The following is a 22,397-nucleotide window of genomic DNA, read 5'->3' as shown; positions in this document are numbered from 1 at the left end:
AAAATTAAAAACAAAAAAGCACTTCTTCAAGTTGTCTTCTCTGCTTTGAGTTTTCTGGCCAAATGTTTCTGGAGGACAACTCTTTTATTTATTTTGTGAGGCCCTCTCAAGAGGCCTCCTACAGACCAAGGATGAGGTCATGAGCAAACTCTGTGCTAGCAACAGACATTTTTCTTACAGGCACATGGCAGGATCCAGCACCAGGCTTGCAGTTCTGGTGAAGGCAGGTTATCCTTTGGAAAGGAAATCAATCACTGCCAGGGAGAGAAATGGCATCTCTAGTCAAGGTAAAGGCAGTTACTCCCTGAGCACAAATCACTCAGTTGTAGAGCTGAAGGGATTTTAGTTTTCTTAGTTTTATGTGAAGTGAGGAAAAAAGCCTAAACTTCTTCATCCACAAACCCCAAAGCAGAGTCCAAATGTTTGCTTCTACTTTGATGCTAATCTCAGAAAATGTCCAGGCCAGCTCTCTGGCCACACACACAAAAAGGCTCTCAATGCAGCAACTACTTCTCTCTCATCTCTTTGGTACCAATGTTGCTGCAAAGACCCATCCAATACTCAGGAAAGAAAACCCCAAAGGTCCCGTTGTTAATTCAGTAACAACAATCATAACTTACCTTTTTCATCAGTTTATGGGAAGCTGCTGAACTCTCAATTGTAAATACCTAGAGAGAACAGCTATGAGTTACCAGAGATGCACTAGCAGAGGAGGAAATCCAAGATGAAAACATGACAAAACTATTCCAGGGAAGAAGACCTCACTCAAATAACTCTGTATTGACCACCTACCTGGGACAGCACCTACTTTGGGCACTGACCCTGGCAAGCTGGCCAACTCAGAACTCTGAGCTGCATTTTCATGGCAGTTGTTACAGCCTGACTTGCAGGAAAATCCCTCAGCTCCTAAACCAACCACACTCTACACACCTGCACTTGCAAAGAGCTTTGATTACAGAATTGTGTATATGAATCACACAATGCCCTAACTCAATGAACTTTTAATAATGAAAAACAGCAAAACAAAAAAGAAAAGTAAATAAAAATAAATGAAATTAAAAAGAGAAAGAGGAAAGACTCAACCTTAGGAAGCCAACAGAAAGACACATGTCCAGTACCTGCTCTGCCCCGAGGTAATAGGCCAGCATGGAGAGCAGACTGCCATCACTGACACACAGGCAAATGCTGTCTGGGGTCAGCACCTGCAGGAAAAGAACACTGAGAACAAAGTTTTCTTAGTTTCTTAGGAGATTCCTGCTGGCAACATGAGAGAAAGGCTTCCCTTTTCCCAATCCCATGTACAAGGGCTGATAATAAAATTGATCTCATTCCATTTTCCCCACTGCTAAGTTGGATCCTCTTGGGTCCCCATGCTGTCATGTCTGTCTCCAGGGTCTATGCAGTAACCAGCCCCCACCTTTGCTTACATCTCCCCATTTGTGCCCATTGCCTGGAAAGATGCTCCTCAATCCACCTAGCAGACCTGACTGAAGGCCTGTCCCACTGGCAGGAAGTCACCTCCAGTCTTCATGATAAGTTTCTTCTCGATCTGACCCACGTGTTCTCAAGTGACTCCCCAAAGGCAGAGGTACCTCTATAGATCAGATTCCTTGCTGAGGAATTTAGGACAGCTTGGATCCTTTCTTTCACTGAAAAAGGCATGCATGTGTACCCATGCACATGGATTTCTGTATATAACTTCAAGGGGTCCAAGAGGTCCCCTTTAAACTCCACCTGGGGTCCCTAGTCTAAGTGCCCTCTATAGGCAGCAGCAACATAGGTTTTCAGTACAAGAAGTTCCATGGTCAAATTCACATTTTAGAAGATTTTAGAAAGGAGCAACAGATGAAAAGATGGGTGGCTAATGTCACTGGGTTCACCCACACTGATGGCTGGTGGCCACAAAAGCAAAGGTGTTCAGCAGGACAGAAATGGGCTGGGGAGAACTTGTTGTTCTCAGAGGAACTCTCACAGGAACAGACAGCAAGTCCTTTGGAAGTCCAGAGTAAGTTCTCTGGCTTTCTAGTACCCACCCCAGATGGAGCCAGCAGAAGCCCCTTACAGATGAGGGAACACAGAAAACAAGATTAGTAAATCATAAGCAGAATGCTGGAGTCTATGGGAACCAAAGGGTCAGACACTCACAGTCCTCAATGCCTGGGCATACTGATCAGTTCTATCCTGATCATTGATCTCTCCGAATCGAGGTCGATTCCAGAGCAGGTGAGCTTGGCAGTCACAGACAGGGCGCATTTGGTGGACTCTCCCATTTTCTTCAGGGCTAAACCAGAAAATGAACATAGACAGGTGATGAACACAACCTGCTAGATGCCAGAGAGTGAGTAGGCACGGCATAGGAACCTGCCCAGTGGAATTTGACCTGGGCCCTAAGGGTCTCTCTATAGGGTATGAGTCTGAACAATGGCTCTTGAGTAGGCACTGGAGGTTACAGGGCCCTCTGATTGCAGACTTTTTATATAAAATAGGATTAAATGGACTCTAGCAAAACATGAAAGCCTCTTCTGAGTATACACAAATGGTCTCTGACACAGCCACAAACCTTTGTTTTTATTCTGTTTAGAAACAAAGCTGCACACTCACATCTCTATAGGGTCTCTTCATGAGGAATTTACATCAATATGCAGTCTACAAGCCCAGTCCTCTACCTCCACAACCTGTAGCCCTACCTGGTCTTCTGAAGGCTGTACCATACACAGTAGTCATCATGGTGGGCTACCAGGCAGTGGGTTGTGCCCTGTACAATAGGTTCCTCTTGTGGCAGGAAGTACACACATTGCATCCAATGATCCCGCCACTGAAATGAGGAACAGAGCCAGCTGTCACCAAGCTGCAACAAAAGCAATGCTTCTAATCCAGAGGCTAAAAGTCAGGCCAAGTATCAGTTTGCAGGGAGACATGGTACAGACTATAGCTGGCTACTGTGGCCAAAGAGATAAAGAAAAAAATTCTCAAATCAGAGAATCCAGTGGCACAAAAGCTTGTTGCAACCCTGCTGGTTTTAGGAAGATACAACGTGGCCATGGGTAGTAGTCTCCAGAGTGGCTCAGGAGAAAAGAAAAGTACAGACTTCAGTCCCTACCCACAGAGTAGTGTCAGTGTTCTCTTTAATCTGCTGGGCTATGTCATATTTCATTTGAGGGAAAAATTTCCTGACTCCCAAACAAGGTTTTACCTATTGGTATGTAACAGACCCTGCCCTGAGAAGTTCCATGGCATTTCTATTCTACAGGGTTTAACATACTCACAATTTCCTTTGTCTTCTAAGTGACTTCAAAACCCAAAAAAGGTCAAATGTATTACATAAAACCTAACTGGATCCTGGATTGGGAAAAAAAACAAAAACTACTGAAGACATCTGGTGACAAGGAAAATTTATTTTGAATCATATATATTAGAAGTTATCAAGGAATTACTATTAGTTTTCTTTTTTGGGTGGTAATGGGGTTTGAACTCAGGGGCTCTCAACCACTGAGCCATATCCCCAGCCCTATTTTGTATTTTATTTAGAGGCAGGGTCTCACTGAGTTGCTTAGTGCTTCCCTTTCGCTGAGGCTGGCTTTGAACTCGTTATCCTCCTGTTTCAGCCGCCCAAGCTGCTGGGATTATAGGTGTGCCTCATTATTCCTGGCTACTATTAGTTTTCTTAAGAGCAATAATGGTATTTTACTTCTGTTGAAGATTTTATTCTTAGGAGATGTATGTTGAGGTATTTAACAGTAAAATGTTAGATTCTGCAACTTACTCGTGCATGCTAAGCAGGTGCTCTGCTACTGCCTGAGACTTTTTAATTTTAAAACAGGTTTTTACTGAGTTGTTAAGGCTACCCTCAGACTTGCAATCCTCCTGCCTCGGTCTCCTGAGTCACTGGGATTACAGATGTGTCAATGTACATGGCTATAACACAGATAGGTTAAGCATCAACAAATATCCACATTTGGAAAGAGATCAAAAAAGGTAATTATTTTGGGACCACAAGTGGACTTTTATTTTATAAAATGAGATTTATAATCTCTTTTCAAAAAAGAATGCAATAGCATTGTTTAAAAAAAGAACTCCCTAAAAACTGGATGCTTGGCTCCACCCTGATGATGCCTGTCCATTCTGTCATCCTCAGGAACTAGGAAAAATTTCACGCTGTGAGACTCCTAGGACATGGCTTAATCATCAGCAAATGAAGCCTGAGGCTTATCCCACTTCTCAGGGACATATCCCACCCCATCTAGACTTGAATTTAACAAATTTAACAAAAATTTAACAAAATCTAAGATCTCTGTTGAACATAAAGGCTGGAAAATGAAAATCCAACCAGGTATGTTCTGGAAAAACTACAATAATAACAAGAAGAAAAAAATAAAACAAGTTCTTAAACCTGTCATTCATTCCTGATGACAGGAGAAGCCTTCCTTACCCCTTGTGGCTCTTAGGGTGCTTCCCTGTCACCTGTCCTTCCCACATTCTCCACACAGGGAGTCCCCCAGGTCCTAATGCTAAAAAGCTGGTGGCAAAACCTCTGTTCCAAGGTACAACAGGCTAAATGGGATTAAAGCAGTCTCGTGAATTCATGAGGGAAATTCATTAGCAGCTTTCAAATTCCAGACAATTGAAAAGTTACCACTGTTAAGAGAAAGGACACAAGATTCATAGTCTGAAGAACTAAGGACCAGAACCACATCACTGCTTCCTGGACACAAGGAACTAAGCCTGTACCTGAACTTTCAGAGTCTGTGTATTGCTGTGGTTACTTAGCATGTCTTATATGTGGATTAAAGGAGAAAATACACAATAACAATCTAAGGATATGCAAATAAAATTTTAACATTCTAAGATTGAATTCTGACCAGCCCCCCCCCCCCACAGATGTGCGCATGCGTGGGCACTTAGCCAACAGAGGACTAAAGCTACTGAGGAAAGTTGGAACAAAAGTCAATAGTAGAGGCTAGGGATGTGGCTCAAGCGGTAGCGCGCTCGCCTGGCATGCGTGCGGCCCGGGTTCTATCCTCAGCACCACATACAAACAAAGATGTTGTGTCCGCCAAAAACTAAAAAATAAATATTAAAATTATCTCTCTCTCTCTCTCTCCCTCTCTCTTTAAAAAAAAAAAAAAAAAAAAAAAAAAAAGTCAGTAGTAACACCAAAAAGATGGTGCCTGAGATGCTCAAAGGTAGAGAGAAGGTTTTATATCTTGGCCCTAAAATACCTTTCACTGTTTTTGAGAAAGGGTCTCACTAAGTTGCCCAGGCTGGCCTTGAACTTGGAATCCTCCTAAATTGCTGGGATTACAGATATGCACCAACATGCCTGGCTCAACATTTTTATTTTTGTTTCACTCAAAAATACATCCTGGATGCTGACTCATAATGGCAATGGGGTAGAGGGAGCATGGGAGGAATGGAGGATCTGAAGATAGGGCAAAGGGGAGGGAGGGGAAAGAAGAAGGTAGAGGATAGGAATGATGGTGGAATGAGTTAGATATCATTACCCTAAGTACATGTATGAAGACACAAATGGTGTGAAAATACTTTGTGTATAATTTTAGTGACTTGAAAAATTGTGCTCTATATGTGTAATATGAAATGAACTGCATTCTGCCATCATGTATAACAAATCAGAATAAATTAAAAAAATAGAATAAAAAATGTGGATGAGATTAGTGCAGTCAAGAATTCCCTGAGACCTCTTCTTTTAAGCTTTAAATGGAATTACTTAAAGCACTTGAAAAAATAAAGACTATTGTTTGATTTAAAAAAAAAAAAACATCCTGGAGATTGTTCCACATCAGTGCCTAGAGAGCTACCTCATTCACCGAAAGGATACAGGATAATGACCCAAGGAGTTCTTACAGGCAGTCTTTAGGTTGTTCTTTTTCTACTAAGTTGGGCTTTGGTGAGCATTCTGCATGTACATTTTTCTGCAAATATGCAAATCTACCAGAGCCCAAATATGTACAAGTGGCATCACTTTTCACCAGGACCGAGCCACACTGTGCTCAATGGGTGTTCTGATGGTTCACTTTCCTGCTTTTTCCCCAAGCTTCATCATCAAGTGTGCTACCAAATTTATCCACTAATAGGTAAACATGGTATCTCACAGTACTTTATTTAGTTTTTATTTTCATTGCTGTTTAAAGTTGTAGTTCCTTACTATGAGTGAGGGTAAACAACTTATCACATGTTGATGAGTAATCTGTTTCCTTTTTGTAGTTCATGTTCTTCGCCCACTTTCCATTGAGCTATAGAAGATGGGAGTTTAAAGCCGCAGAAAGTGAGTCTGCGGTTCTCTATTACATTTATCTGAGCCCTTGCCTCCTGGAATTATTTGGGGTTGAGGGGAAGTATCCCAAGAAAATAGTTTTGCCAGGATGAAGGACAGCAGCAAAACTAAGACTTCTGTGTTGCAAACCATGACTATTGGTGATGATCATGAACTCATCCCAAGACATCTATCTTACCATAGCTAGTCTGTGCTTTAATTTTTTATTCATTTATTTTTTGAAGCACTAGGGCTAGAATCCAGGGCCACAAGTCAAGCTAGGCATCCACTCTACCAGAACTCCATCCTCAGTCCCCTGTGCTTCTTTTCTATTTTTTCCCTGTGCTTTTTTTTTAAAGAAAAAACTCTTAACTCTGACCATTCCTTCTGTCTCTAAATTCTTACCATCTAAGGCTCAACGGGTTACTTTCCCATGAACAAAAGTATACAAGTTTCCTGAATTACATGCAAATGTGTTCAGCTAGTGCCTCTTACCTGGAGCCCCTTTGGGTCTGAATGAGCCCAAAAGGGGGCCATTGTGCACTTGATCTTCCCTTCAGGGTCCATTTCAATGTCCCACCAGGAGAGAACCACTTGAGCTTGGCCAGATGCCAGAGGTTCAAACCGCCTGCTATAGAAGGCTGCTGAACTACTGACTTGTTTGCTGAAGTCCACACTGTGAAAGGATATTCAGGAATTGAAACATAATTTAATCTCAACACTGCATTGTTAAGCTTCTATGGTGAACTCATCAAAAAGGATACTTGGTTGCAGCTAGGTTTTCTTCCCAAGCAAAAATAACTTCCAAAGACCCAAATTTCATCAGCTGTCTCAAAGCCCTGTTCACTCAGGGAGGCTCCTTGGTACCTGAACATAGGCAGCACATCGCTGAGGACAGTGAAGTCAGTAGGTGACACCTGGTTCAGCTGTATGTCATAGACAGAAGGTGCACCAGGGCATCTCTCCAGTTCTGAGGGAGGAATGATGACCTGCTCTCCAAGACTGGTCTGAACACGGACAGGAAACAGCTTGTTCCAGGACCACATCCTTCTGGACTCCACTAGCTGCGCATACACAGTTGCTCTGTGGGGCACAGCTTCACAATTTTCCTAAGTTTATGTAAATACAAAACAAAAGAACAACAATAAATCAGGCATCTGACCCACAGTAATTTTGATCACTATTGTTCATTAGGCTAATTCAGTAATATCTAATACCTTCCCACTATCAGGATAGTGCATTGTTTTTAGTCTTATGCCCTCAGGAAAAGAAAAAAAAAAAAAAGGAACTACATTTCAAAAAGAAAATAAATTACACCTAAAATGATTTAAATCAGTTAAGTTCCTAGCTATCTGGTACTATTAAATACTTCAAAAATGAACCTTAATTGTCACCATGTTGATGAACTCCTATGACTTACTTGGAAGACAGAATTTAAGTCTTACTGCCAAGCAGTGATTCTAGCCCAGGACTCAAAAGCATCCTTTCAGCACACTCTTCTCCAGGCACCAGGACCAGAACCTCCTCACTTCAAAGTCTAATGGACAATCATCCACCCTCAACTGACCTGACATGCTGGATGTAGCTCTAGCCTTCTCTCTAGCTGTTCTCCTACTTCAACCATCCATCTACACATCAGGCACTAGGGATCAGGCAGTGAAAAGGATACTCATTTGTAATTACATAGAATCTCTCTCTCTTTTTTTTTTTTCTTCCAGTACTGGGGATTGAACCCAGGGGCACTCTAGCACTATGCTGGGATCCCCAATTCTCCCTTTTTAAATTTGTCTTTATTTATTTAGCAGTGCTGGAGATTGAACTCAGGGACTCATGCAGGTCAGGCAAATGCTCTACCTTTGAGCCACATCCCCGGCCCCAACCCTTTTTAATTTTTACTTTGAGACAAGATCTCCCTAAATTGCCCAGTGGGGCCTCAAACTTATGACCCTCCTGCTTCAATCTCCCAAGTCACTGGGATTATAGGTGTGCAACACTGGCCCAGCTACACAGGGTCTTTCTGCCTCAGCACTACTATGCCTCCCAAGCATTAACAGGTGCCTCAGGGTGTATGAAGAGCTACTAAGAACTGTGATAAACAAGATGCAGTAGTGAGCACTGTGTGCACAGTGGCTGAAATCAAAACAACACTCCCAAGGGAGGCCCTGACCCCACTACCTGTACAAGATGCCTATGTGCATGCTCATAGGAGGGCAGTGCTCCCTCTCCAATCAGTTCTGTGTCAAACAGCTCTGTGACCAGGATATTGGCTCGGCATGGCATGTCACCATCTGAAAAACAAAAGGGAATGGTGTCAGAGAACCCAATGGTTCAGTACACACACACACACACACACACACACAAAATATATATATGGAAAAATGGCAACCTCACAAATCCAGGTTCAAGGAAAATGGGTGCTTTCTGCATTGTTCTTTCAACTTTTCTGTATGTTTAAGACTGGGGGAGAGTCTTGAAAAAAATAATAATAATATAAATAAAAACCCAAAAAGAAAATCTGATAAAAATACAATTAGAGGGCTGAGGATGTGGCTCAAGCGGTAGCGTGCTCGCCTGGTGTACATGCGGCCAGGCTTCGGTCCTCAGCACCACATACAAACAAAGATGTTGTGTCCGCCGATAACTAAAAAAATAAATAAATAAATATTTTTTTAAAAAAATACAATTAGAGAAGGCTGGAGCTATAGCTGAAGAGGTAGAGCACTTGCCCAATATATTTGAGACCCTGATTTTGATCCCTCAAACCACAAACAAAAAGTCGGGGAAAAAACGGGGGTGAGGGAAGTTCCAAATTGTCCAAACTGAAAATAAATCAGTCAACTATGTGGAATTTTTTCTATCCTTACTAGCAAAATTATTTGGAAAGAAAAAACTGAATACAAGTACTTCAAATACTTCTAGGCTGTTGAAAAAGGGCAAGAAAACCAAAGCAAGAGAGGTTGTCTGATGACTTATTCACTGGGAGTCTTGACTACAACCACCAAAATTGTAATTCATGATTTAGAATCCCCAGATTCCTTCCATTAAATCCTCTTAATTAAGTTGGTTTCTTGCCACCCAACAATCTCCTAAATAACTGCTGTTTTAGAACAGGGTGTTTTTTGTTGTTGTTGTTAACTCTTGTTTTCTAAACCTCTATAATGAAATGCTACTTCTACAAAATTATAAATTTTAATGAGCCAAGAGACAAAATAGACTTTAGAAGGGGCCATTCATCATGGAGAAACAACTGTAAACACTTAAAATGACTCATGAATTACAATTTGACAAAGCCCACTCATCTTCCCTACACAGAGGACAAGTCACACAGATGATGCTAGAAAAGAGAAACATAAAATGGTTCAGCAGGTTGTAGTAGAGAAAGCTTATGCCTGAAGTCCTGCAGGCCTGGACTGGATCTTGCTTTCTAGTCCTGAATCCTCGATTCTGACCATCAGTTGCCTCATTCATGAAACAAAGAGAATGAGCTCTGACTCACATGGTATTGGTTAGGACATCAAAGATAAAAAAATCATCCCCTCTGAAGTACACTTGTATGCTTAATGGCAGTATTTAGTAAAAGAGGTAAAGAAAAAACTTATTTTTCCTGGCACAAAGACCATTCACTCAAGTGGCCTTGCCCATCTTTCTGTGATGCCAAAATCCAACTGGAATACACTATCCCAAACAGACCCCACCCTACTGCCACATATCTGCTCCTCCTTGATGTGTTTCTGCCCAATCACATTGCCCAAAAAATGGCATAATTTACCAGCTCCCAAAGAGCAGGAACCCTTCCTTACCCATTCACTACTGTATCCTGGTGCCTAGGACAACACAGCATCCACTAATAGTCAACTAGTGAACACTAGCTGAATTCTTTATTCCTCTCTGTCAGGCTGGGGATATAGCTCAGTGGGTAGAGTGCTTGCCTTGCATGCCCAAGGCCCTAGGTTCAATCCACACACACACACACACACATACAAAACTGTGTCATTCCACAGCCAATCAATCACCAAGCCCTTCCAAAATAATTTTTAAGCCAATTATAAAACTTAAAATGATGTATCGTCCCAATTTGCTTCATTAAAATAAATACAAAACTTTATGATCTGGTGAATTTTAATAAATATTTCTTGAGAACCTGGTATTTAGTGTGAGGGGGAGGTACAGAGAGGCGTAAAGTGGGGCAGTTACTCCAGTCACTTCCTAAATCTTTGCCAAGTGAACAGAATGGATGGGTAAGCAACTGCTACTACCCATGATTGCTACGTAATCCATCTCTGGGGAACAAACCACAAACTTACATGCCATTTGTAAAAAGGGCACAAACAGAACCTTGGAGAACACACATTTGAGAACAGAAAGAACATAACAAAAAAGAACCAAGACTAGGAAATGCCCCTGGGACCCAGGAAGAGAGATTTTGAAAGGAATGAATGGGAGAAACACCTATCCTGCAATGATTAGAGAAGGGAAACAGGAAGATACCAAACTTGTCAAAGATGAAGCAACTTGTTGAGATGGGGTTAAAAACAAATCCCATGGGTTAAATCCCTAGTACCAAAAAAAAAGTCCATTTACAAGAAGTTACATACCAAGCAAGGTTAACAATCTACTCACTAAACAAATTATCTCTGAATCCCTTAATGCGCCAGGCCATGTGCAGATAGGGAATGGAATTATTAGTAAGATCTACCTGGACCATGACCGCATGTCGCAGCTGTGAAGGGATACAGAAATTAAGTGGACAACTACTTAATTATTTAGCTATTGCAGTAATAAGTGCCCAAAGGAAAAGTATGAAGAAAGCACACAAGGGACCTGGCCTAATCCAGAGTATTTGTGAACAAAGCCTGGACAAGGGCATGGAGCAGAGTCACAGGAACAGCATTCCATGCAAGGCCTCCTTTGTAGGCTAGTCTCCGTGCTGTCAAGACAAATTTTCAAAAGTGAAAGACCTCCCACTTTGGGACACTATGGAGTATGAGGAATCAGACTTATTTGTCCACCATCATCAACCAAAAAACTGGGCAAGTGTTTTAGACAGTGAAAAAGAGGCAACACAAATTGTTCCCCAAGAGAGAAACAAATCAGTGAATGCTCCTACTTACTGCTCTGGCTTTTGGCACTTTCCAGATATTTGTCCAAGGGCCAAGAAGTAAAGCAGAGCACAGCAGTCCTACTGAGCTACACATACATAAACTAGATTCAAGAAAGTAGAGGCGGGCTGGGGATGTGGCTCAAGCGGTAGCGCGCTCGCCTGGCATGCGTGCGGCCCGGGTTCGATCCTCAGCACCACATACAAACAAAGGTGTTGTGTCCGTTTATAACTAAAATTAAATAAATAAATATTAAAATTTAAAAAAAAAGAAAAAAAAAAAAGAAAGTAGAGGCAGCTAGAACTGACCAGGGGAGGAAGCCAGAGAAAAAGTTACACAGAACAAGGGCTTCTGAACCACACAGGGTTCTCCTTAAATCTTAAACACAGGGTAAGATTCCGCAAAGCCAGGCAAAGCTGAACAATTTCCATAACCCTCAGAGGACTAGGAACACTCAAATTTTGATCACCCCAGACTACAGAATCCTTGCAGAGGCCCTACTCATACCATAACAGTCTGGTCAAAGTAGTCTTAGAGCAGTGGTTGTTTTTTTTTTGTTTTGTTTTGTTTTAAAGAGAGAGAGAGAGAGAGAGAGAGAATTTTAATATTTATTTTTTAGTTTTCGGCGGACACAACATCTTTGTTTGTATATGGTGCTGAGGATTGAACCCGGGCCGCACGCATGCCAGGCGAGCGCGCTACTGCTTGAGCCACATCCACAGCCCAGCAGTGGTTCTTGACAGGTAAAACTTTTGCCCTGCCTTAGATACTGGGACATTTATAAATGTCTGAAACATTTTTAGTTGGCCCAAATGATGGATGTGAGGGGAGTGTTCTGGGCATCTACTGGGTAGAGTCAAGTGACCCAACTCATGCCAACATTTTTAAAGAAGACAATAGCTAGGCACGGTGATGTACACCTGTCTCAGTGGTAAAGCACCTCTGGGCTCAAACCCCAGTACCAAAAAAAAAAAAAAAAAAAAATTACTAAACATATGAAAAAGAAAAAATGTGACCCAGAACCAGAATAAAAATGAATCAATTAAATTTTTTTCTTAGAAAAGAAAGAGACAGCAGAAATAAAACAATGTTAAAACTACAAGGATAAACTAAAAAAGCAGAAACAAAAGAGTACACACTGACAACACTGCTAAAATTCCATTTCCTTGAAATTCTAGAAAGGATAGACCTATCCTAAAGAAAGTGCATCAATGGGTATAATAGAGCCAAGGCTATTTGGGAATTAAGTATAGGGTCATGAGGAATCTTTTGGGCATGGTGTCAATATCCTATTATCTTGATTGTGGTGATGGTTACAAATGTGTTTCTATTTGTCAAAACTCACTAAACAATACTCTTAAAATAAGTTCATTCTTTTATGTGAATCATACACTGATAACGTTGATTAAAATTTGGATAACAGGAGTCTAATACTCCCATGCCTTAGGCTTATAATAAATTTTGTGTGTTCTTTTCCCTTTTTTAAAAAATAGATGATTTCCACACTTATTTGTATGCTTGTTATGTTTTAAAATAAAAGACAAAACTGTTCTTTTATATATTTCAGATTCTTCATATAAGAACAATCGTTTCAGTTATCATCATTATTATTATTGTTACTTTTATTTCTGCAGTGCTGGCAACTAAACCCAAACTCTTGTGCATGCTAGGCAAGTGCTCTACCACTGAACTACATCCTCAGCCCTTTTTTTGGGGGGGGCGGGGGGTACCAGGGGTGGAACCTAGGGGCATTTAACCACTGAGCCATATCCCCATCCCTTTTTATTTTACATTTTGAGACAGGGTCTCACTAAGTTGCTTAGGGCCTCATTAAGTTGCTGAGGCTGGCTTTGAACTTAAAATCCTCCTGCCTCAGCCCGCCAAATTGCTGGGATTACAGGCATATGCCATTGTGCCTGGCCCAATAATCTTTTAAATGAAGAAACATACTGACTTTAGATAGATGCTTCACTCCTAAAATATTGCATTTTCAAAAAAATTAGTGATACCCATAACATACCACAGAAAATTTTTATTTGTGTGTGCAAATGTTTCAATTGTGCTCTCTAAACATGGCATGTGAAATTTTAGAAGTCTGAATCAAATTCCTAGACTATTAAAAATGCGCTGGATACCTCAAGAGCATGTACCATACAGGAAAATGTCACATGCTACATGCTGAGACATGATATCAGAACTATATAAGCTTCTTCCTGCTATCTTAGTTTTACTTCTGTCTGACCAAACTTTAGAGAGGTTGGCCATATAAGAATTCCAACTTGCATAAAGCAAAAGCAGTTTTCAGGGCTTGAGATATAGCTTAGTGATAGAACATGTGTGAGGCCCTGAGTTCAATCCCCAGTACTGAAAAAAAAAGAAAGAAAGAAAGAAAGGAAAAAGAAGCTTTTGTTTGTATGACTGCTATTACACTTCATTAGCTCTGGTGTTTTCATAGCTGATTTGTTTTAACTAGTAGACTGATAAACATCAAAAGAAGCAAAGTGCATAAAGTCAGAGCCACTACACTGAGGACCTGGATTTATTCTAGGTAGTTGGAAAAAATGTTTTCCTCTCTCATACAAGAACAAATAAAACTTTCAACACAGGCGATGTAGATCTCACCTGGCCCTACAGTCACCTCAGTGGAATGCTTGTTCATAACCTTAATTTTATCACTGAAGCCATTTTTCTTCACAATTTTCACAGCAGCATCAGCCATAGGCTTGAAAACCTGGAAATCAGAGCCAAAACCCAAGGAAAAGTGAGCAATAAATACATCCTATCGTCTAGGGTTAGCAAGATATTCTGGCCGTCCAGGGTTAGCAAGATATTCTGGTCTTAAGATTTCTAACTTAAAGATTTCATTCTTTCCAAATCCTTAAATGCTTTATTCTACAAATATGTGTCATGCAAGTAAACATAAAAGGATGAGATTCAGGATTAACATGCATTTAGGAGCTTCCACTGCATACCCAGCAAAGCGGGAATAGAGAGGATCCTGCACTTCTTAGGAAGGGCGATAGGTGTCACTGCCATGCTATAGAGATGAAAGGACTTTGCCTCAAAAACCTGGTAAGTGTGCCACACTTTCCAGAGGAAACTGAGGCTGTTATTATGTTAGATTAAGTGTGGACAAATTACAGTTATGCTCAGAACTGTTCCAGATGCCCACTGCTGGCAGAATACATCCTACATTTCCTTACGGTACTCAAGGTCATCTAAATGCAGGCCACCTAACCTTCACAGCCATCCCCCAGCTCCCATACAATTCTTCCCCTGAACAATGCTTAGTTAGCCACACAGATCTCCCCACTGTCCACAGGCCAGCCTAAGGCTTCCCTATCCTGACCCCCACCTGCCATATCAAACCCATCTTCACAAGGCGGCACAAATCCTTCCCTCTCCAGAAGTCTTCCCTGAACTCAGCAAGTCTCCCTAAACATAAACCTCTCCAACTCTTAATTTCCAACCTGCCTAGTCTAGAGTCACAGCTCCAACCACATTAGTACATAAAACATACTAAGTCATATGTGGCCATACACAGAGTGGAAATACAACAAATGACAAAATCTCTGGTCACAATGACAAGATTTTCATTCTTTCCAAATCCTTTTCTGTATTTTCCACATTTTCAACTACGAACACATATTTTTTTACTATAATCAAGGGGGAAATTCTATATTTGGGGGAGAGGGAGTTTACTAGAGTTAAACCCACGGTGTTTTACTACTAAACTATATTCCCAGACCTTTTGTGTGTGTGTGTGAGTGTGTGTGTGGTGCTGGGGCCCAGACCTTTTTTGTATTTTTTATTTTGAGGAAGAATCTCACTACATTGCTGAGGCTGGCCTCAAATTTGCATTCCTTCTGTCTCAGCTTCCCAAGTCCCTGGGATTATAGATGTGTGCCATTGCACCTGGCTAGAAATTATATATTCTTTTATAAAGAATATATACATTGCGGGGGGGGGGGGAGGGGTTGGGGTTGTGGCTCAGAGGTAGAGTGCTTGCCTAGCATATGTGAGGCACTGGGTTCAATCCTCAGCACCACATACAAATGAAGATATTGTATCCACCTATAAATAAAAAATAAATATTAAAAAATATATATATATATATTGGGAGAAAAAAAGAATATATACGTTGGGGCAGGGCGTGGTGGCAGTCTATTCATGTACCAGCTCCTGCCATAGGACCAGCATCTCTCAGACTCAACACATCCAATATAAATGTATTAACTTGAGCTGGGGATGTGGCTCAAGCAGTAGCGTGCTCACCTGGCATGCGTGGGGCTCTGGGTTTGATCCTCAGCACCACATTTAAAAAAAAAAAAAAAAGATGTTGTGTCCACCGAAAATTAAAAAATAAATATCAAAAAAATTCTTTAAAAATTAATAAATAAATAGATAGATAAATGTATTATCTTTCCAACCAATTAAGCATATTCCTCTGGGTTCCTCTAACCAGTCAATGGTACCTCTGCCCTCCTACGTACCTGCACTAGGAAAACAACACACAAATTTGCACACTCCCTCCCATCAAAGCTACCACTACGAAGTGAATTACATAATTAGGAACAGAGCCTTTGGTTTCAGGTCTAGCTTTCCTGTTTATTAATTGCAGGACTTAAGTCCTTAACCTCTCTTGAGTCTTAGTTTCTTCATTTGCAAATTAAAGATAATAAAATCTACTTTGGGACTTTTGTGGTCGGGTGCTTGCTTAGCATGTGCAGGGCGCTGGGTTCAATCCCCACCCCCCCACACACACACATACACAAAGCCCAAAACAATAAAATCTACTTTAAAGCTATCAAGTCAACCATCCTAAAAAATTGATTTCTTTGTATCTGCTCAAATACCCTTGTGAGTCCCTTAAAGTACAGAAGAGGGTTTTTTTTTTTTTTTTAAATATATTTATTTATTTATTTGCTTTTAATTACAGGTGGACACAATACCTTTATTTTATTTTTATGTGGTGTTGAGGATCAAACCCAGTGCCTCACGCATGCTAGACGAGCACTCAACCTCTGAGCCACAACCCCAGCCCCTGAGCCACGACCCCAGCCCCCAGAAGAGGTTTTTACTCCTTTCTATGAAATTCCATGACAAGTGCATAGTTTCTCACACATGTACTATAACTCTCAGGACTTGATCTCATGGAGACCTCAAGTCCATTTTCTTTATCTCAGGATAAATACACCTAACTCAAGAGGCTGAGGATGTAGTTCCATGGTACAGTGCTTGCCTAACATGTGCAAGACCCTGGGTTCAATTCTCAGCACTACCAGGCCAAGTATGGTGGTGTACACCTGTAACTCCAGCAGCTCAGGAGGCTGAGGCAGGAGGACTGTGAGTTCAAAGCCAGTCTCAACAACTTAGGAAGGCCCAAAGCCACCTAGCGAGATCCTGATCTAAATAAAATGTTAAAAAAAAAAAAAAGGCTGGGGATGTGGCTTAGTGATTAAGAGCCCTCGAGTTTAATTCCTGATACCAAAAAACAATTTTTTTTAATAACTCAAAATTTTATTTAAAACTCTTTACTGTGGCATGTAGGTCCTAGACAAACTGGTTGCACTCTACCTTCCTGATCTATCATGTCCTTTACCAAGACACTGAATAACACTGTTCTCCAAACAATATTTCCTTAGCCTAAAATAGCCACCTTTCTATAACATGAGTATCAGAGGCCACAGTGTAGGGATGACAGGGCAGGGAGCTGAAAAAAGCCTGGATAGAACATGCTGGACTGTTAACCACCAGACTTTACATGAAATAGCAAAAAAAAATAAAAACCTATTTTAAGTCACTATTATTTTTGATCTTTATTATTTCCATCTCAATAACTGAATCCAATTTTGTAGAGAAAAATACGTAAATTTACACCCCCCTGTACACCCCAAATTTTAACAATGGTTAATTGTGGGTTAATAAACAACTTATATTTATCAAATTTCCTATAATATACATTATTTACATTTCAGAAAATTATGTTTAATGTTCTAAGAAATAGCTGATTGGTAAACATATGATAGATTGCTCCATAGGAACATTTAACTTTGCTGCATATTCCAATTTCCCAACACCAGGCCATAACCCAGAAAAATTAAATCAAAACCTGTTGTGGGGGTGGGGGCTGGGGTTGTGGCTCAGTGGTACAGCACATGCCTAGCATGTATGAGGCACTGGGTTCAACTCTCAGAACTGCATATAAATAAATGAATAAAATAAAGGTCCATCAATATTTAAAAAAATTTTTTTTAAAAAAACCTGTTGGTATGGGGGAGGACTGGCAAAAGGTTTTTCTTGAGAAGGGAGTCTCACTATGTTGCCCAGGCTGGTCTCAAAATCCTGGGTTAAAGTGATCCTCCCACCTCAGCCTCCCAAGTATCTGGGACAACAGATGCATGCCACCACATGTACATGTCATCAGTATCTTTGAAGTGCCTCAGTAAATCTGATGTGCAGCCAAAGACTAAGAGCCACTGTTTTCAGAGCAGCAAATGAGGTCATGGAATCACATTTGACTCATCTCTAAGTGCTAAGAACCTGGCTCTGCACAAGGAATGGAACACGCCCTCTATAAATGTTTATGAACAGAGAAAGTGCAAAGGCATAAGGCACTTTCTATTTAAGACACAGGACACACGCTCAAAACAGTGTAGCTCACCTCAATAGCATAGCAGAAGTCAGCACCTGCTGTGACAGCCATCATTGACAAGAGTCCTGTGCCAGTACCAATGTCGAGAACTATGGCTTTCTGTCCTCTGTTCTTTACCCTGCTCACAGCAGTCCGGATACCCTGGTAATATTTTATATTCTAAGAGAGAAATAAAAGAGCTGTTACTTCACACCAATTATTATAAATAAGTAAAAAGGTGCTTTGCAGAGTTGGAGAATCATGGTTTGCAGCAACAATGTTAATCAGGACCCACTGACCTTTCCAGCCCCTGGAGGAACAACAGTGGCCAGCTGAGTTGGGTGGGCCTTCTAAGACTTCAGGAGCACTGCATCAGCTTCCAGCTCATTATTAAGTGATCATATTCCTTCCTCATTCACTCTTCTATACTCTGCTTAGTGATGCTGGGACAAGAGCTTTTTTTTTTCCCCCTAGGTGTTAGATACAGCCAATGGGGGAATAAGAGGGTGACAAGATGGTAGCAGCAGGGAGAATCTTGCTCCTTCCTACAAGGATGCTGCTCTGGTCAGGGTCCTCTCATGAGTAGCAGTTGGTTTCAGACCCAATTTCTCCCAGAACTTCCATAATAAGCCTCCTCAGAACCCTCTCAGAGAAGCAGCAGCCCTCAAGTTGTGATCCATTTCAGAGGTGAGAGCATCAGCTCCCCAAGCCTATACAGCCAGTTTCTGCAAACCTTAAATTTCTCCTTTTTCTCAGCCCTAGGTGAGGCAAGGGCTCCCTGCAAGCATTACCGCAGTAAGCTTTTTGTGTTCTTGCTGCCTTTTTTGGGAACCCAGGGGTGCTTAACCACAGAGTCACATTCCCCAGCAATTTTTTAAATTTCTGAGACAGGGTCTCACTATGTTACTTTAGAGTCTCACTAAATTGCTGAGACCGGCCTTGTACTTGCTACCCTCCTTTCTCTTTATATGCCTCTTGTATCTCTTATTTCTTTGCTACCCTCCTGCTTCAGCCTCTCGAGTTGCTGGGATTACAGGCATGCATCACCCCATCAAGCTCTTTAGTTATATACATAAATTTATATGCATATGTATGTACACTTTTGTATGTATCATTCATATATATATATATATATATATACACATACATATATATACACACACACACATATATATTAAATTCAGGGGTGCTTTACCACTGAGACATATCCTTCAGCGACTTTTATTTTTTTTAGACAAGTTGCATAGGGTCTCACTAAGTTGCTAGGGCTAACTTTGAATTTACAATCCCCTTGCCTCAGCCTTCTGAGCTGTTGGATTACAGGTGTGTGCCACTCTGCCCAGCTACTTTAGCTACATTCTTATGGACTTTTTCCCCTGGCTTTACTAGAGATCAAACCAAGGGCCTCACAGGCACCAGGCAAGTGCTATAGTACTGAACTACATTCCTTTTAGTATCTTTTAAGTTATATTCTTGTATTGAGATCTCTGAATTGATTGCACTATGGTCAAAGAGTGTTGCCCTGTGGATACCAGTCTTGTACTAGTTACTTACTGCTGCATAAAAACTTATCCCCAAATCTAATGGTCTCTTAATATTCCTTATTAACTTTATCAATTTAAAAAGACGTACAGATATTTTTTTCCATCATTTTTGTTATTTTCAACAGAAAGATCAGGGTACCTATTCAGCCAAACCAATACAGATGTAAAATAAGATATTTCTACTTCACTGAGCCATCAAGATAGAAAGAAGTTATGTCCTGCCAGGTGCAGTGGTACATGCCTGTAATCTCAATGGCTCAGGAGGCTGAGGCAGGAGGATCACAAATTCAAAGCCAGCCTCAGCGACTTAGTGAGACTCTGTCTCAAAATAAAAAAATAAAAATTTTTTAAAAAGTTGGGATGGAATGCCTTTTGGCCAAATCTCCTGGAAGCCACAGCAAAAAGGACCCGCTCTGCAGGGCAGACTATGTAATCCCACCGTTCAGCTTTGAAAAAGAAGGAAATCTTGTCATCTGTGACAACATGAATGGACAGGGGGCATGGGGCCAGGGTTTGAGGGTGGGCGTTAAGTTGAAAGCCAGACAGAGAAAGACAAATACTCATGATCTGACTTATATGTCAAATATAAAGAAGTTGGAACTTAGAATCAAAGAATGGTATAGTTAAAGGGTATAAAGTTTCAGTTATACAGGATGAGTAAGTTCTAGAAATCTATTATACAACATGGTGACTACAATTAATACTAATGAATGGTACACTTGGAAACTACTAACAGTAGATTTTAAATATTCTTACCACCAAAAGAAGCATGTAGGTAAAGATATATTAAAATCTTGATATGAACATAGCTTGATATGAACATATATACACACATCAAAACGCCATATAGTACAACACAAATATGTCCAACTTTTATCTTTTTTTTTTAAATTTATTTTTAGTTTTTGGTGGACACAACATCTTAATTTTTATGTGGTGTTGAGGATGGAACCCAGTGCCCCACACATGCCATGCTACCGCTTGAGCCACATCCCCAGCCCCCCAACTTTTATATTAATAAAGTTAAAGAGTGCAAAAAAAAAAAAAAGAAAGGAAAAAAACAGAGTCAGGGATAGGATTCAGCCTTCTGATTAATTGCCTGACCATTACACAATACTGCCTCTTAGTATTATTATCACATCATGATTCCTAGGGGAGTTTTGTTTCTTTTGTAGTACTGGGGACTAAACCCAGGGCCTTGTGTGTACTGAGCAGGCACTCCACAACTGAACTATATATACTCCCAGCTCCTTTTTACATTTTGAGCCAGTCTCACCAAGTTGAACTTGTGATCCACTTGCCACAGCCTCTCAAGCAGCTGGGATTATAGGCATGCATCACTGCATCCATCTCCAGAAGTTTTTAACATTCTCATATTCCAAGATTTCATACACCATATCAAAATAATGATTTCCCTTTACACTTACTCTGTCTTTGTCATGTAGCATATCTGCATAGGATGACCTAAAAGACAAAAAAAGACAGGTCAGAAACCTTTGTTCATAATGACACACATCAACGCATGAAGAGCATTCACAAATATAAATGCATTCCTCAATCAGATGAAACAAACAAATCATCCATTTTAAGTTATTATAATAGAATTAAAAGCTGTGATTCTCTGGTACTACAGAAAAAAATCTCAGAAACAGATGTTCCTTCTTAGACCCCAAAATGCTATGGTAATTAGCCCTGTCCTAACAATCTCATAGCCACTAGCATCCTGATCATGTTATATGTTATACAATTTCCTCCTTTGGAAGAATTCTAAATTCAATATCCCTAATCCTTGACCTAAGCTTGCATACATGTGCACCTTGGCAGGTGATGCTAGAAGGAGGAAGTGGGAAACGAAAATCACACATTTGCTATGTAAGTGAAGGCCATCATCCATCATGTCTAGCATCTTCACTTCTCTTTATTTATTTTTTATTTTTTTTGTGGGGGTGGTGGTAACCAGGGATTGAACTCACAGGCACTCAGCCACATCCCCAGCCCTATTTTGTATTTTATTTAGAGACAGGGTCTTAGTTGCTTAGCACCTTGTTGTTGCTGAGGCTGGCTTTGAATTTGCAATTCTCCTGTCTCAGCCTCCCAAGCTGCCCCCCCCCCAAAAAAAGGTACATCAACAACTAAAAAAGAAAAAAAAAGTTCAACAACTACAAAGTATTAAAGGGAGGAGAATCATTTATCCATATATTCTGCCATAGAAATTTACAAATCTATGGTCTGCAATTAATTCTGCACTTCATTTTCTCCCATAATACTACACTGTGTGGTTTCCAGTCTTTTGCTATGCTAACAAAGAATAAATTCAACCTAGCTGAGAGTAAAGAAAATTATATTTACTTGGGGTTAATTAGAATTGCAACCTAGGAAAACACAGATTTAAACAATCTTGAAAATTGAGTTCCCTGCCCACTTTTTAAGGCATATTCACTCATCATCTTTCTTGCCTCATCAGCTACTCACTTTCCCTCACCACCACCAGCTCACTGCTGTCACTAACATTAAACATCAATCATCAAGGACTTCTCAGCAGCCTTGTTGGGCATGTCATCTTTCCTAAAACTCTATCCCCCTTTTCACTCTGGCCAATCCCTCCTGCTTCTGCCTCTTGAGCTACTGCAGGATTTCTTCTTCAGCCTTTCATGTTCCACATCCTCTCAGAGACTATAACCCCTCCCTGTTTTAACTCCACTAATTTCAGAAGATCCTCTGTCTCCAGACCCACATGTCTATCTACCCACTGGCATATCCATCTGTATGTCCAAACCCAAACACATCATCTCCATCACCTTCCCTTCCTCAACACTGCCCATTCCTCCTGTATCCCCTCTACCTTAGGG

The 22,397-nt window shown here is 40.7% G+C and overlaps 1 protein-coding gene across 6 annotated transcripts in view; it reads right to left on the bottom strand.

The window, feature by feature from the left end:
- Prmt7 (protein arginine methyltransferase 7) overlaps window positions 1-22,397 on the bottom strand; it is a 50,527-nt gene that overhangs the window by 22,238 nt on the left and 5,892 nt on the right. For 4 of the 6 annotated variants that reach the window (XM_046434705.2, XM_046434707.2, XM_046434708.2 and 1 more), the window contains exons 3-12: window positions 20,976-21,012; window positions 18,035-18,184; window positions 13,993-14,101; window positions 8,447-8,559; window positions 7,139-7,380; window positions 6,767-6,947; window positions 2,688-2,815; window positions 2,146-2,281; window positions 1,119-1,202; window positions 621-668 (exon numbers count right to left, since the gene is read on the bottom strand). In XM_046434705.2, coding sequence (XP_046290661.1) covers window positions 621-668; window positions 1,119-1,202; window positions 2,146-2,281; window positions 2,688-2,815; window positions 6,767-6,947; window positions 7,139-7,380; window positions 8,447-8,559; window positions 13,993-14,101; window positions 18,035-18,184; window positions 20,976-21,012 — 1,228 coding nt within the window. Of the gene's footprint in view, window positions 1-620; window positions 669-1,118; window positions 1,203-2,145; window positions 2,282-2,687; window positions 2,816-6,766; window positions 6,948-7,138; window positions 7,381-8,446; window positions 8,560-13,992; window positions 14,102-18,034; window positions 18,185-20,975; window positions 21,013-22,397 lie in introns of those variants that run through there. The other 2 variants (XM_058575854.1, XM_046434709.2) reach the window with 2 other exon arrangements.

Source organism: Marmota monax, unplaced genomic scaffold (assembly GCF_021218885.2).
Source record: "Marmota monax isolate L192 unplaced genomic scaffold, Marmota_monax_Labrador192_F-V1.1 WCK01_AAM20220418_F8-fsc00024, whole genome shotgun sequence".
Classification (NCBI taxonomy): Eukaryota; Metazoa; Chordata; class Mammalia; order Rodentia; family Sciuridae; genus Marmota; species Marmota monax.
Note: the sequence above shows the minus strand (reverse complement) of the source record. Positions and strands in the feature narration are given on the sequence as shown.